At 46.0% G+C, this 15,858-nt stretch overlaps 1 protein-coding gene across 1 annotated transcript in view; it reads left to right on the top strand.

The window, feature by feature from the left end:
• Positions 1 to 15,858, top strand: part of C7H16orf89 (chromosome 7 C16orf89 homolog) — a 189,610-nt gene that overhangs the window by 59,397 nt on the left and 114,355 nt on the right. Inside the window, exons 2-3 of the mRNA XM_063932361.1 lie at positions 4,165 to 4,311; positions 13,162 to 13,318. Of these exons, the coding sequence (XP_063788431.1) occupies positions 4,165 to 4,311; positions 13,162 to 13,318 (304 nt within the window). The remainder of the gene's footprint in view (positions 1 to 4,164; positions 4,312 to 13,161; positions 13,319 to 15,858) is intronic.

Here is a 15,858-nt window from a genome sequence, read left to right as displayed (position 1 = left end):
TAAATTTAGCCTGTCCTCTCTACTGCACATTATAGCCCTTCCCTTTTCCATGGTGCTGACAATGTTGTAAAGAGATGGTATACTTGTAGATGTAGTCTGTCGCTGTGTGTTCAGAAAAGAAATCAACAAGCAAGCAAAGAAATGCAGAAAAATTGCCATTTAATAATGGAATACATAATTTTCTTGAAAAATTTGGGGGTATCCAACTGGTCGCAAGGTTTTGGATGCATAAAAACTCTGTGGACCTCATACCCAATTTTGGATACCAAGGTGTTGCATGCTCCCAATATCTATGGAATCCAATTTTAAAAAAATTGGTAGCTGTATTTTTGCTGCAAAATTCCAAAAAGATATTAAAAAAAAGGTTCGATACTCACCAGTGTGTTCCAGGCCGGTCTAGTGTTCTCCACGGCTCCTAGGGATCTCCACTTCATTTTCCACTCAGAAAGAGGATGAGGGGAGGAGCCTGCTGAGAGTTGAGGGGGCTGCTTGGAGCAAATGGGTTTGCTGGGAGATGTGGTTCTCCCTGCTGCTGTCTCCAGACACATACACGGTGGGGGGGGGGGGGGGGGGGGTGTCACATACACACAGGGGCCAAACACACACACACAGTGTGGGTCATACACACACTGAGGGTCACACCCCTGACAGGGGTTTCACACATACTTACACAAACCGCTGCTGCACAAGACCAGATCCTGACAAGATGACCACTTCGGAAGTTGAGTAATTAAGGACTAATGAAGCTAACTGGAAACTTTCAATTGCTTAATTACACATTGGAAGTGTGCCATAGGGGTGCTAGAGCATGTACCACTGATTTTTCCTAAAAATAATGATTTTGATCTGAGGGTGCAAGGAAAAAAAATATACGGTTTTCTATAGAAATCTCCGTGGCTCATTTTCTCTTCTTTAATTGAATAGGAAAAACCCTGTGGCTGCAGGAACAATAAAAACAGCGCCGTAGGGTTTTTCAAAATTGAGTGCACAATTGAATATGCACCTGTGCTGCTGAGAAGGTGTTTCTATGCATGTACTGCATCTGTTTACAATTGAATATTGTTGCAGCTTACTGTAAATAAATAATCAGACTAGGAAAAGATAATGAAGATTGCCTTAACTTTATTAAATAGGAACCACTGTAGTACTAGTAATGGTAATTTGTTTAGACTAGAGGGACAGGAAAAGTTTTTAAACCCAGGAACTGTCCTGTAAATTATGGAACGCCCACTCAGCCTATGTAAAAAGAGCAACTGCAGATAAAATGTATATTATATACTGATTTTACTTATCACATGTAGGCTATACTGCTAATGCTAATGCGATACCTTGATCTATGATATACCTTATAAAAAGTCATTACCTTAGTATAATTTTGATTTTCTAGACCACAGATTTTCAATTTCAGTCCTCAAGTAACCCCAACAGATAATGTTTTCAGGATTTATGTCTATGTAGACATGTAGGATTTATGCTGAAATTGAATCATTATGAAAAACCAACGGTGGGGATACTGGCCGTCAGTATACAGAAAATGGCATCCCAGACGTCAGTATGCCAGAAGCGAGGTGGGCGCAGAGAGACCGCCTTGCGGGCTCAGTGGCTTGCTTCGCTCACTGCAGGTTCTATTCTCACTCCAGGGCTGCAACAAGGAAGGGGGGGGGGGGGGGCTAAAGGGGCATGCGCCCTGGGTGCAGGATTTGAGAGGGTGCTGAGGAGTTACGGAGGAGCAGGCTTTTTGTTTTTCCCCCGGCAGTGCTGTGCTGCTACAGTGAGGCAGCATACGGCTCCCGGGGCAGTGTCTCTGACCCACCTGTCTGCCTGCAGCTGGCTCCGTCGCTGTGTGGGTGAGCTCCAGTACCTGGGATCTATTCTATGTTGGCTACTGTCTTAAACTCTCTTCTTTGCAATGCAATGCTGTGACTAGCGTGCGGTGCGCCGTTCAAGCTATAAAGCGAGCTGTTGGTGCTGTGTTTTTCAGCAGGCTATGATCCCAGCTGCCTGCCCAGCACCAACAAATAACAAGCTGCCGGCTACACACCATTGCGAGGACACTCTGCCCAAGGCTTTATCTTGTTAACAGGAGCAGTCACCGATCTTACAGAAATCAAAGGCTCACTTTGCTAGCTATCCACTTGACAGTGGAAACTAAGAGCCTGGACAACCTCCAACTCTCACCGAGTATCACTACAGCAGCTTTGTGGTGAGTTTAAAGACAGACTTTATTATCGGCACTGTGCTCCCAGTTAGCAGTATCAACCTTCGCTTTGCCTCCCAGATGGGGGGATTTGGTGTAGCTTATAGGGGGATGTAGTGTAGTGATGTAGTGTACCATATAGGGTATGTAGTGTAGTAATGTATTGCAGTATATAGGGGCATGTAGTGCACTGATGTGGTGTAGCATAAACAGTAAGGGGATGCAGTGTAGTGATGTAGTGTAACATATAGGGGGTCATTCCGAAGAATCCATTCGCACAGCCCATCACAAGAAGATTGACAGGAAGAAGGTGTTTATGGGTCTCAGCTAACCGTTTTCAGGGAGTGGTTGGAAAAACGCAGGCGTGTCCAAGCGTTTGTAGGGCGGGTGTCTGACATCAATTCCAGGACCGGACAGGGTGAAGTGATCGCAGCAGCTGAGTAAGTTCAGACCTACTCAGAAACTGCACAAAACTTTATTGTACCACTCGGCTGCACAAGCGTTCGCACACTTGAAAAGCGAAAATACACTCCCACATAGGCGGCGACTATCTGATTGCAGCGCTGCAAAAAATAGCTAGCAAGCAATCAAATAGGGTATGTAGTGCAGTGATGGAATGATATGATATTGCGCAGGGATATAGTGCAATGTATGGGGGCACACAGGGGGCATGTAGTGGAGTACGCTGCTGGGGGTGGCATGTGGCACTAAGGGCATTTGGGGCACATAAGGGAATATTGGGGGTCATTCCGACCCATTCACACGCATCGGTTTTTCGCTGCGGTGCGAACGGGTGCGGTATGCGCATGCGCAGCGGCCGCTGTGCGCTGTGCGCGACGTTGCCTGGTGACAGGGGTCGCCGGGTTACGTCGCGGCTACCGATTGAAGTGGTTGCAGCGGCGACCGCTAAGAAGATTGACAGGAAGGAGGCATGGATGGGTGTATCTGGGCCGTTAAAGACCATTTTCGGGGAGTGGTGAGTAAAACGCAGGCGTGTCCAGGACAACGGAGGGCGGAGGAGTGACGTCAAAGCTGGGCCCATCATCGCTGGATCCATCGCACAGGGTAAGTATGTCCAGCCCTAGTCTACTTCTGCTTGATTTATTTTTAGCTTAGCAGGGCTGCACAAGCGATCACAGCCCTGCTAAGCTAAAATGCACTCCCCCATAGGCCTGGACTATTGATCGCAGCAGCAGCTAAAAGTTGCTGGCTGCGATCAACTCGGGATGACCACCATTGTCCAATAGTAACCCCTTCTTTTTCAACATTTTTGATAATCTGATTATTTTAGTCTAACAGGGTTTGTTTGTTTTTTGTTTTCTTTTGAGGGGGCGCGCCAAATTACTACCTTGCCCCGGGTGACGAAAATCCTAGTTTCGGCCCTGCCTACTCTATGGTTGTCGTGGGCACCCACGAGTGGGAATATCCCCTGTGAGCCGGGATTCAGACAGGCAGCATTGTCAGCAGTCGGGATTCCGGCGTCGTTATCCTGACAGCTAGGATCCCAACTGACGCCAATTTAACTGCATCCCGCTGAAACAGCAAATTACATTAAATAACCTATGCATGATTAAAGAAATCTGGAAAACATTACCTATTGGGGGTACTTGAGGAGAGTTGAAAACCCCTGTTGAAGATTGATATTATCTTTATTTTTATGGATATTAGATTATGCAATGCACCATGTGTCTCATAGTCACATTTTTGCTTAATTTATACTGTTGAACGGAAATAACGTCATTTTATTTCACTCATTAGTACTATGACTGTTCTGTGGGAATTTTTCAGAATATTCTAAGAAAGTAGTCCCACATTTCTGTTATTTCCCAGATTCTGGTACCTAAGACACGGCATACTACCCATGCATAGAGCGATTACATTGTACTTTATTAGACTCTTATTAATTGTGTTATGTATCTTCTTCACTAATCTACAGTAACTGTTCCTAATGTTTTCTTTTACCTTAGAGCAAATCAAAGGTACACTTAAAAGATTTGAAGTCAAGAAAGACCTGTATGATTGCATATTACTGAAAAGGATGGAGAAAGTATTGAATAATTCACTCAACAATGCATTATACTATACAAAGCAAAGAGATCCTCAGTACTTTGATGGTGAGACATATTTTCATATAATTGTTACATTAAAGTTGTTGTTTTTTGCTGACAGATATATGTATGTACTTACAGTATTTTGAGGAGAACAGCATATAATTGCATGGTTAAAGAAAATAGTTTAAACCCCCATTAAAAATACAAATACATAAAGAAATTGCTTCGGTTAATGAAAAGATCTGAAAAAAAGTGACCAGAACATTTGTTTTTAATCTTTGTAGAAATGTTACAGAGAGGAGGTTTAAACTTATATGTCAGTGATAAAATGTTTGCTGCAGCGTTTAGTGGCATGTGATAGAAATACCTGCTATTAATCTGATCGCCTCTGATGCCTAACTAATGAATGTCTACAGGGGCACAGAAGCTCTGTGAGATGTTTTCCTTTCTGACAACAGGATACATCCTGCACATTGGGATATACTGTCACAGTGTTCCAAAGAAAAACTGCTGATAAAAGTATACAAGTTACTGGTTTTCACAATGAAGTGATAAATAATTAATCATTTGGCAAATAAATCTTAAGCACTTCTGAGGTAAAATGACAATACATATTAAAGCAAAGACTCCACTGAGTATAGTTAAAATTAGAATTTATGGCAGGATTAAAATGTCTGATTTCTTTCAGGGTTCTGCAATTCTGAACATATGGCTATGACTCTTGTATACGGTACATTTAACACCAGTATCAATAAGTAAAAAAGATGTGAGCACTATTCTGATAACATAGGGCCTGATTCAGAGATGGTCGCAAATGCTGTCGCAGCAGGAGTGAAAAAATATGCAAATGCCACAGCCACAGTTATTTGTATTGATGCGCAGAGGCGGAACTACCGCCAGTGCAACCAGTGCGTTGCACTGGTTGCACCGCCACTGTCCAGGGGCCCAAAGCATGTAATGAGTCAAACTGACTCATTACATGCCGCTGTGCCCTGGGGCAACCGCTGCCCGCAGCGCACAGCCGCCCAGAGAGGAGAGGAGCAGCGGTACGGGGGAAGGAGGAGGAGGGAGGCGGAGGAGGGAGCCGCAGCAGCGCTTTGTTACTGGTTGAGGCGCTGCTGCTGCTGTCCCTCTGCTTCACTATAGGCTGTCTTCCGAGAACAGCCTATAGTGAAGCAGAGGGGCAGCAGCAGCAGCGCCTCCACCAATAACACAGCGCTGCTGCGGCTCCCTCCTCCACCTCCCTCCTCCTCCTTCTCTCCTGCCCGGGAATCGTGAGTGACCAGAAGCTGCACCGAGGAGCCTGAGCCAGCGGAGAGGGTAAGTATAATTCTTCTTTCTCTGACGTCCTAGTGGATGCTGGGAACTCCGTAAGGACCATGGGGAATAGACGGGCTCCGCAGGAGACTGGGCACTCTAAAAGAAAGATTAGGTACTATCTGGTGTGCACTGGCTCCTCCCTCTATGCCCCTCCTCCAGACCTCAGTTAGATTTCTGTGCCCGGCCGAGCTGGATGCACACTAGGGGCTCTCCTGAGCTCCTAGAAAGAAAGTATATTTTAGTTTTTTTATTTTACAGTGAGACCTGCTGGCAACAGGCTCACTGCAATGAGGGACTAAGGGGAGAAGAAGCGAACCTACCTGCTTGCAGCTAGCTTGGGCTTCTTAGGCTACTGGACACCATTAGCTCCAGAGGGATCGACCGCAGGACCCGTCCTTGGTGTTCGTTCCCGGAGCCGCGCCGCCGTCCCCCTTACAGAGCCAGAAGCATGAATATGGTCCGGAAAATCGGTGGCAGAAGACTTCAGTCTTCACCAAGGTAGCGCACAGCACTGCAGCTGTGCGCAATTGCTCCTCATGTACACCTCACACTCCGGTCACTGATGGGTGCAGGGCGCTGGGGGGGGGGGGGGGCGCCCTGAGGGCAATATAAACACCTTGGCTGGCAAAATAATCACAATATATAGCCCCAGAGGCTATATATGTGATAAATACCCCTGCCAGACTCCATAAAAAAGCGGGAGAAAAGTCAGCGAAAAAGGGGCGGAGCTATCTCCCTCAGCACACTGGCGCCATTTTCTCTTCACAGTGCAGCTGGAAGACAGCTCCCCAGTCTCTCCCCTGTAGTTTTCAGGCTCAAAGGGTTAAAAAGAGAGGGGGGGCACTAAATTTAGGCGCAATATTGTATATACAAGCAGCTATTGGGGAAAATTCACTCAGTTATAGTGTTAATCCCCACATTATATAGCGCTCTGGTGTGTGCTGGCATACTCTCTCTCTGTCTCCCCAAAGGGCTTTGTGGGGTCCTGTCCTCAGTCAGAGCATTCCCTGTGTGTGTGCGGTGTGTCGGTACGGCTGTGTCGACATGTTTTGATGAGGAGGCTTATGTGGTGACGGAGCAGATGCCGATAAATGTGATGTCGCCCCCTGTGGGGCCGACACCAGAGTGGATGGATAGGTGGAAGGTATTAACCGACAGTGTCAACTCCTTACATGAAAGGCTGGATGACGTAACAGCTATGGGACAGCCGGCTTTTCAGCCCGCGCCTGCCCAGGCGTCTCAAAGGCCATCAGGGGCTCAAAAACGCCCGCTCCCTCAGATGGCAGACACAGATGTCGACACGGAGTCTGACTCCAGTGTCGACGAGGTTGAGACATATACACAATCCACTAGGAACATCCGTGACTTGATCCCGGCAATAAAAAATGTGTTACACATTTCTGACATTAACCCAAGTACCACTAAAAAAGGGTTTTATGTTTGGGGAGAAAAAGCAGGCAGTGTTTTGTTCCCCCATCAGATGAGTGAATGAAGTGTGTGAAAAAGCGTGGGTTCCCCCGATAAGAAACTGGTAATTTCTAAAAAGTTACTGTTGGCGTACCCTTTCCCGCCAGAGGATAAGTTATGCTGGGAGATATCCCCTAGGGTGGATAAGGCGCTCACACGTTTGTCAAAAAAGGTGGCACTGCCGTCTTAGGATACGGCCACTTTGAAGGTACCTGTTGATAAAAAGCAGGAGGCTATCCTGAAGTCTGTATTTACACACTCAGGTACTAGACTGAGACCTGCAGATATTGCTGCTGCAGCGTGGTCTGTGACCCTGTCAGACAGGGATACTAGTTTGCTAACATAAGAGCATATTAAAGACGTCGTCTTATATATGAAGGATGCACAGAGGGATATTTTACCGGCTGGCATCTAGAATTAATGTAATGTCCATTCTGTCAGGAGGGTATTAGAGACCCGACACTGGACAGGTGATGCTGACTTTAAAAGGCACATAGATCTGCCTTATAAGGGTGAGGAATTGTTTGGGGATGGTCTCTGGGACCTCGTATCCACAGCAACAGCTGGGAAGAAAATATTTTACCTCAGGTTTCCTCACAGCCTAAGAAAGCACTGTATTATCAGGTACAGTCCTTTCGGCTTCAGAAAAGCAATCGGGTCAAAGGCGCTTCCTTTCTGCACAGAGACAAGGGAAGAGGGAAAAAGCTGCTCCAGTCAGCCAGTTCCCAGAATCAAAATTCTTCCCCCGCTTCCTCTGAGCCCACCGCATGACGCGGGGGCTCCACAGGCGTAGCCAAGTACGGTGGGGGGCCGCCTCAAAAATTTCAGCGATCAGTGGGCTCGCTCACAGGATCCCTGGATCCTTCAAGTAGTATCTCAGGGGTACAAGCTGGAATTCGAGATGTCTCCCCCACCGCTGTTTTCCTCAAATCTGCCTTGCCGACAACTCCCTCGGGCAGGGAGGCTGTGCTAGAGGCAATTCACAAGCTGTATTCCCAGCAGGTGATAGTCAAGGTGCCCCTACTTCAAGGAGGGGGTTACTATTCCACACTGTTTGTGGTACCGAAACCGGACGGTTCGGTGAGACCCATTTTAAATTTGAAATCCTTGAACACATACATAAAAAAATTCAAGTTCAAGATGGAATCGCTCAGGGCGGTTATTGCAAGCCTGGACGAGGGGGATTACATGGTATTCCTGGACATCAAGGATGCTTACCTGCATGTCCCCATTTACCATCCTCACCAGGAGTACCTCAGATTTGTGGTACAGGATTGCCATTACCAATTCCAGACACTGCCGTTTGGACTGTCCACGGCACCGAGGGTGTTTACCAAGGTAATGGCAGAAATGATGATACTCCTTCGAAAAAAGGGAGTTTTAATTATCCTGTACTTGGACGTTCTCTTTATAAGGGCGAGGTCCAAGGAGCAGTTGTTGGTCGGAATAGCACTATCTCGGGAAGTGCTACAACAGCACGGATGGATTCTAAACATTCCTCAGCTGGCTCCTTCCACACGCCTCCTGTTCCTGGGGATGGTTCTGGACACAGAACAGAAAAAAATGTTTCTCCCGCAGGAGAAAGCCAAGGAGCTGTCATCTCTAGTCAGAGACCTCCTGAAACCAAAACAGGTATCGGTGCATCACTGCACACGAATCCTCGGAAAAATGGTAGCTTCATACGAAGCAATTCCATTCGGCAGGTTCCATGCAAGAACCTTTCAGTGGGACCTATTGGACAAGTGTTCGGGATCGCATCTTCAGATGCATCGGCTGATAACCCTGTCTCCAAGGACCAGGGTGTCTCTGCTGTGGTGGCTGCAGAGTGCTCTTCTTCTAGAGGGCCGCAGATTCGGCATACAGGACTGGGTCCTGGTGACCACGGATGCCAGCCTTCGAGGCTGGGGGGCAGTCACACAGGGAAGAAATTTCCAAGGACTTTGGTCAAGTCAGGAGTCGTCCCTACACATAAATATTCTGGAACTGAGGGCCATTTACAATGCCCTAAGTCAGGCAAGGCCCCTGCTTCAAAACCAGCCGGTGCTGATCCAATCAGACAACATCACGGCAGTCGCCCATGTAAACCGACAGGGCGGCACAAGAAGCAGGATGGCGATGGCAGAAGCCACAAGGATTCTCCGATGGGCGGAAAATCACGTCTTAGCACTGTCAGCAGTGTTCATTCCGGGAGTGGACAACTGGGAAGCAGACTTCCTCAGCAGATGCGACCTACACCCGGGAGAGTGGGGACTTCATCCAGAAGTCTTCCAACTGTTGGTAAACCGCTGGGAAAGGCCACAGGTGGACATGATGGCATCCCGCCTCAACAAAAAGCTAAAGAGAATTGCGCCAGGTCAAGGGACCCTCAGGCAATAGCTGTGGACGCTCTAGTGACACCGTGGGTGTACCAGTCGGTTTATGTGTTCCCTCCTCTGCCTCTCATACCAAAGGTACTGAGAATAATAAGAAGGCGAGGAGTAAGAACGATACTCATGGTTCCGGATTGGCCAAGAAGAGCTTGGTACCCAGAACTTCAAGAAATGATATCAGAGGACCCATGGCCTCTACCGCTCAGACAGGATCTGCTACAGCAGGGGCCCTGTCTGTTCCAAGACTTACCGCGGCTGCGTTTGACGGCATGGCGGTTGAATTCCGGATCCTAAAGGAAGAGGGCATTCCGGAGGAAGTCATTCCTACGCTGATAAAAGCCAGGAAAGAAGTAACCGCAAACCATTATCACCGTATTTGGCGAAAATATGTTGCATGGTGTGAGGCCAGGAAGGCCCCTACAGAGGAATTTCAGCTGGGTCGTTTTCTGCACTTCCTACAGTCGGGAGTGACTATGGGCCTAAAATTGGGTTCCATTAAGGTCCAGATTTCGGCTCTGTCGATTTTCTTCCAGAAAGAACTGGCTTCAATGCCTGAAGTTCAGACATTTGTAAAGGGAGTGCTACATATTCAGCCCCCTTTTGTGCCTCCTATGGCACCTTGGGATCTCAACGTGGTGTTGAGTTTCCTGAAATCACATTGGTTTGAGCCACTTAAAACTGTGGATCTGAAATATCTCACGTGGAAAGTAGTCATGTTATTGGCCTTGGCTTCGGCCAGGCGTGTGTCAGAATTGGCGGCTTTGTCATGTAAAAGCCCTTATCTGATTTTCCATATGGATAGGGCAGAATTGAGTACTCGTCCCCAGTTTCTCCCTAAGGTGGTATCAGCTTTTCACTTGAACCAACCTATTGTAGTGCCTGCGGCTACTAGGGGCTTGGAAGATTCCAAGTTACTGGACGTAGTCAGAGCCTTGAAAATTTATGTTTCCAGGACGGCTGGAGTCAGGAAAACTGACTCGCTTTTTATCCTGTATGCACCCAACAAACTAGGTGCTCCTGCTTCTAAGCAGACTATTGCTCGCTGGATTTGTAGCACAATTCAGCTGGCGCATTCTGCGGTTGGATTGCCGCATCCTAAATCAGTAAAAGCCCATTCCACGAGGAAAGTGGGCTCTTCTTGGTCGGCTGCCCGAGGGGTCTCGGCTTTACAACTTTGCCGAGCTGCAACTTGGTCAGGGGCAAACACGTTTGCTAAATTCTACAAATTTGATACCCTGGCTGAGGAGGACCTTGAGTTCTCTCATTCGGTGCTGCAGAGTCATCCGCACTCTCCCGCCCGTTTGGGAGCTTTGGTATAATCCCCATGGTCCTTACGGAGTTCCCAGCATCCACTAGGATGTCAGAGAAAATAAGATTTTACTCACCGGTAAATCTATTTCTCGTAGTCCGTAGTGGATGCTGGGCGCCCATCCCAAGTGCGGATTGTCTGCAATACTTGTATATAGTTATTGCCTAACTAAAGGGTTATTGTTGAGCCATCTGTTGAGAGGCTCAGTTATATTTCATACTGTTAACTGGGTATAGTATCACGAGTTATACGGTGTGATTGGTGTGGCTGGTATGAGTCTTATCCGGGATTCAAAATCCTTCCTTATTGTGTCAGCTCTTCCGGGCACAGTATCCTAACTGAGGTCTGGAGGAGGGGCATAGAGGGAGGAGCCAGTGCACACCAGATAGTACCTAATCTTTCTTTTAGAGTGCCCAGTCTCCTGCGGAGCCCGTCTATTCCCCATGGTCCTTACGGAGTTCCCAGCATCCACTACGGACTACGAGAAATAGATTTACCTGTGAGTAAAATCTTATTTTCTTTCTTTCTTTCTTTCTTTCTTTCTTTCTTTCTTTCTTTCTTGGGACTGTCTGCCGCGATGTGTAAAAATGGGAAATCTGCCTGCCGCAATGTGTAAAAATGGGGAATCTGCCTGCCGCAATGTGTAAAAATGGGGAATCTGCCTGCTGCAATGTGTAAAAAGGGGGAATCTGCCTGCCGCAATGTGTAAAAAGGGGGGATCTGCCTGCCGCAATGTGTAAAAATGGGGAATCTGCTTGCCGCAATGTGTAAAAAGGGGGAATCTGCCTGCCGCAATGTGTAAAAAGGGGGAATCTGCCTGCCGTAATGTGTAAAAAGGGGGACGCTGTCTGCCATAATGTGTAACAAGGGCACGCTGTCTGCCGTAATGTGTAAAAAGGGCACGCTGTCTGCCGTAATGTGTAAAAAGGGCACGCTGTCTGCCATTATGTGTAAAAAGTGTACGCTGTCTGCCGCTATGTTTAACAAGGGCACGCTATCTGCCGTTATGTGTAAAAAGTGTACGCTGTCTGCCGCTATGTGTAACAAGGGCACGCTGTCTGCCATAATGTGTAAAAAGGGGGACGTTGTCTGCCGTAATGTGTAAAAAGGGGACGCTGTCTGCCGTAATGTGTAAAAAGAGGAATCTGTCCGCCGTAAGGTGTAAAAGGGTCTCTGCCTGGTATAGTGGTGCTACTGTGCGGCGTAATTTGAACAATGGAGACTACTGTGCACCATTTTATGAATTGGTATTATTTTGTGGCCACACCCCTTCCCCACAAAGCCATGCCACTATGTATTTTTGCACGCGCCTACGGCGCGCACTGCCCCTGTTTTGCATGCAGGGGTGGGGCTCCGATGCCTTTTCTTGCACACAGTGCTAAAATGGCTAGTTACGGCACTGTTGCTAGGTATCCATTTCTCTGGCCCTGAGCAGGTCCCCCTCACCAGATCCTCTCCAGGGGTGAGGGGGTGGACTTAGATGGGATGGGGGGGGGGGGCAAAGCATTTTGTCGCACCTGCACCCACCGCTCACTAGTTCCGCCACTGTTGATGCGCCCACTTGCAGCATCCCAGATTCGCCGCTTGTGCGTGAAGACGCAATCATCAGATGCACAGTGGCCAATAACCAAACTTCTGAGTACCCTGTGGTCTCGCAGTATGGCCTTCGGAAGTCCCAAGAGCCATTTTCACTATTCACTGGATCACAGTCAGAAGCTGTGATATGCCCCTGAAATGGTTGGGACACGTCTGCTTTTGAGTTGTTGACCCTGTGCACAAACGCTCCCTGGGTGGGATAAACTGCACAGTATTGTGGATTCAATACTTCCTGCCACTTATCAGGTACATACCAGCAGTAATAAAGCCGGTATGTACCTAGACAATCGCAAAGGACAGCGCTCCCAATAAAGCTGTCCTTTGCGATACAAGGACTTCCGGGTTTATGACCTGAGACTCCTTCTGTGCATATATGACATGCATGCTGCAGGGGACACTAGGGGGTATCTGATTGGAACCTTCTCAGTAATGCAAAAAGATGCCCATTTCCTTTTAGTATACATCCAGCACCCTGACTTTCAGTCACCAGTGTAGGCAGGACTGGTGCCGACACGAGTTTGCATGAGTGCTAGGACCATTTAAAACGCAATCACAACCCTAACATAGAAATTGCTGAAAATAACCTCCTAAAAGAAGGGGGAGATTCATGCACGTGTGGGCTTTGGAATACAGAGCTGCTCTGCAATAACCTGTGATGTAGCCCTTGTTGCACTAAAACTGTCAATCACATTTTATGAAAATCATGTGAGAAGACACCTTTGTTATGGTGCATTTATACATTCCAACAGACTATATTGTATCTATCTATCTAAAAACAATTTAACAATATGGACCATTGAGTTTAAAAAAAAACCTTTTCTTTGACATACTTTTTTTTTTTTTTTAAATCAGAGTTTCTAGGACTCTTTGGAGATCAGTTTTGGATTCTTCCTTCTGCCTGGAACCATACTATCCCAGAACTTGTATACAAAGAAAAGCTACCTGATAAATCTTTGTGTTTAATTGAGGAATTTAGTGATCAGTGTATGTCCGCTCTTCTGGGAAGCCCGTAAGTAATCATCTTATTGAACTTATACATTTGATGTGATAACAAAATTATTTATATTTTTATTATTATACAGTATTTCAATTTCTTGTTCATTATGATTACTGCTTTATTTCAGCAAACCACTGTAAGTACCACATTTTACAAAACATGTTAATTCCACATATAGCTTATGCAATGTTCTGGACCAGTTTATCTTAATCTTCTGACATACTATCAGCATCAAAGTAGAAAACTACAAATGAGGACCACTGTGGGTTGATAGTATAACTCTGGTCATGTAGGCAGATGTGACATACTGTACTAGCACATACCTTACAGGCTAAAGTCAATAAAGCTGCCACTGTACAAGCAAAAGCTGCAGGTAATGCTCTTACTCAGCCACCGTAGCTCCCATTAAAAAGTGACAAAGATAAACAAAGATGGCTCCAATAGGGAACCAATAGATCCATTGGACTCTGTGAGGGGCTCTTGTATCTCTGCGCTTCAGCCCTTAGATACTGTAAGAGGAAATTGCTTCATCTTTGCACGTCCAGTGCTGTTCAATACTGCATGAAATTTTGGTTTGTTTCCAAACCTTTGATCAGACTCAGACTTTTTGTCTGATCTTTTTAAGGAAAATCCTTTGTCTAGAGTTTTTTACTCAGACATACACTGATTCATCAGAATGATCACTCACAGTGATGTTTTCACCCTTTCAAGCTACTATAATCATGTTGTACCTAACCAATTGATTCAATACCCTTGAGGAAGTCCCATGGGATGAAACGCGTCGGGTTCCTCAGTTTGATGTTCTGATACACGTCGAATTTACAGCAACAAGGGATTACACACATAATAGCTGTTGAGGTGTCAAATGTGGCATGTCATTGAATGATTATGAAATCAATCAATTTGTTCGAAGTCTGTTAATCAATTTTTAAACTACTGTTTTTTACTAATTATTTATTTAGTGATTGGTGGTATTTAATAATATCCCCTGACGTGTAGCGCCCTCTGATCTCTCCTTGTATCTGCTATATATATATATATATATATATCAGCAATTTGGAACGAGCCCCTGTTAGTGGACTCTTACAACCCAATTTCTACAAACAAAAACCATTTGCGCTCAGTATATAGCCTTAAAATATACTTGTATTCATTTTCTTAGTTTCATGTATATTCCAGAGAATTTTCTCCATGGTGTGGGTTACTTTGTATTAGATACCTGTAAATATACCCTCACACCAAGCGATCACCGGAAAGAGATGGCCAAAGGCCTAGTTAGATAGGATACCAAATAAGCTTTTTATTAAAAGAAATACATATACAGTTAAAATAACATCACAATACAGTTCAGGACATCGGTCAATGTCAACAGTTGGAACAAACACCTTCACAGGTATGAGCTCAGAGGTGTAATGGTGAACTAGACAGAAGACCATAACTGATTTGACCCAACGCGTTTCGTCAAGATGACTTCTTCAGGGGTTAGCATATAGTATCACAAAGGGAAAAAAAACCTCACAAATGATGGCATCCATATTCCATATATATGAATTAAAATTAATTGGATCAGTTGGTCCACCCAAAACTGATTATAGGGCAATGGAACCAATCAACATAGAGCTTTCTCTTATGAGTATTCAGCTCTTTGTGCTGAGCCTGATTGCAGTTTCTGTATAAATATATACTGAACAGGGTCATCAAATTGAGCCTGCAGTCTCCAGAATAGTTTCACACAGCAACCAGATTCAGAATGCACACACACACACACACACACACACACACACACACACACACACACACACACACATATATATATATAATATGATATATTATATTATATACACTGCTCAAAAAAATAAAGGGAACACTGAAATAACACATCCTAGATCTGAATGAATGAAATATTCCTATTAAATACTTTGTTCTTTACATAGTTGAATGTGCCGACAACAAAATCACACAAAAATGATCAATGGAAATCAAATTTATTAACCCATGGAGCTCTGGATTTGGAGTCACACTCAAAATTAAAGTGGAAAAACACACTACAGGCTGATCCAACTTTGATGTAATGTCCTTAAAACAAGGCAAAATGAGGCTCAGTAGTGTGTGTGGCCTCCACGTGCCTGTATGACCTCCCTACAATGCCTGGGCATGCTTCTGATGAGGTGGCGGATGGTCTCCTGAGGGATCTCCTCCCAGAGCTGGACTAAAGCATCCGCCAACTCCTGGACGGTCTGTGGTGCAACGTGGCGTTGGTGGATGGAGCGAGACATGATGTCCCAGATGTGCTCAATTGGATTCAGGTCTGGGGAACGGGCGGGCCAGTCCATAGCATCAATGCCTTCATCTTGCAGGAACTGCTGACACACTCCAGCCACATGAGGTCTAGCATTGTCTTGCATTAGGAGGAACCCAGGGCCAATAGCACCAGCATATGGTCTCACAAGGGGTCTGAGGATCTCATCTCGGTACCTAATGGCAGTCAGGCTACCTCTGGGGAGCACATGGAGGGCTGTGCGGCCCCCCAAATTAATGCCACCCCACACCAT

Source organism: Pseudophryne corroboree, chromosome 7, assembly GCF_028390025.1.
Source record: "Pseudophryne corroboree isolate aPseCor3 chromosome 7, aPseCor3.hap2, whole genome shotgun sequence".
NCBI classification, from domain to species: Eukaryota; Metazoa; Chordata; class Amphibia; order Anura; family Myobatrachidae; genus Pseudophryne; species Pseudophryne corroboree.
The sequence above is the reverse complement of the archived record's forward strand: the minus strand, read 5'-3'. Positions and strand labels throughout refer to the sequence as shown.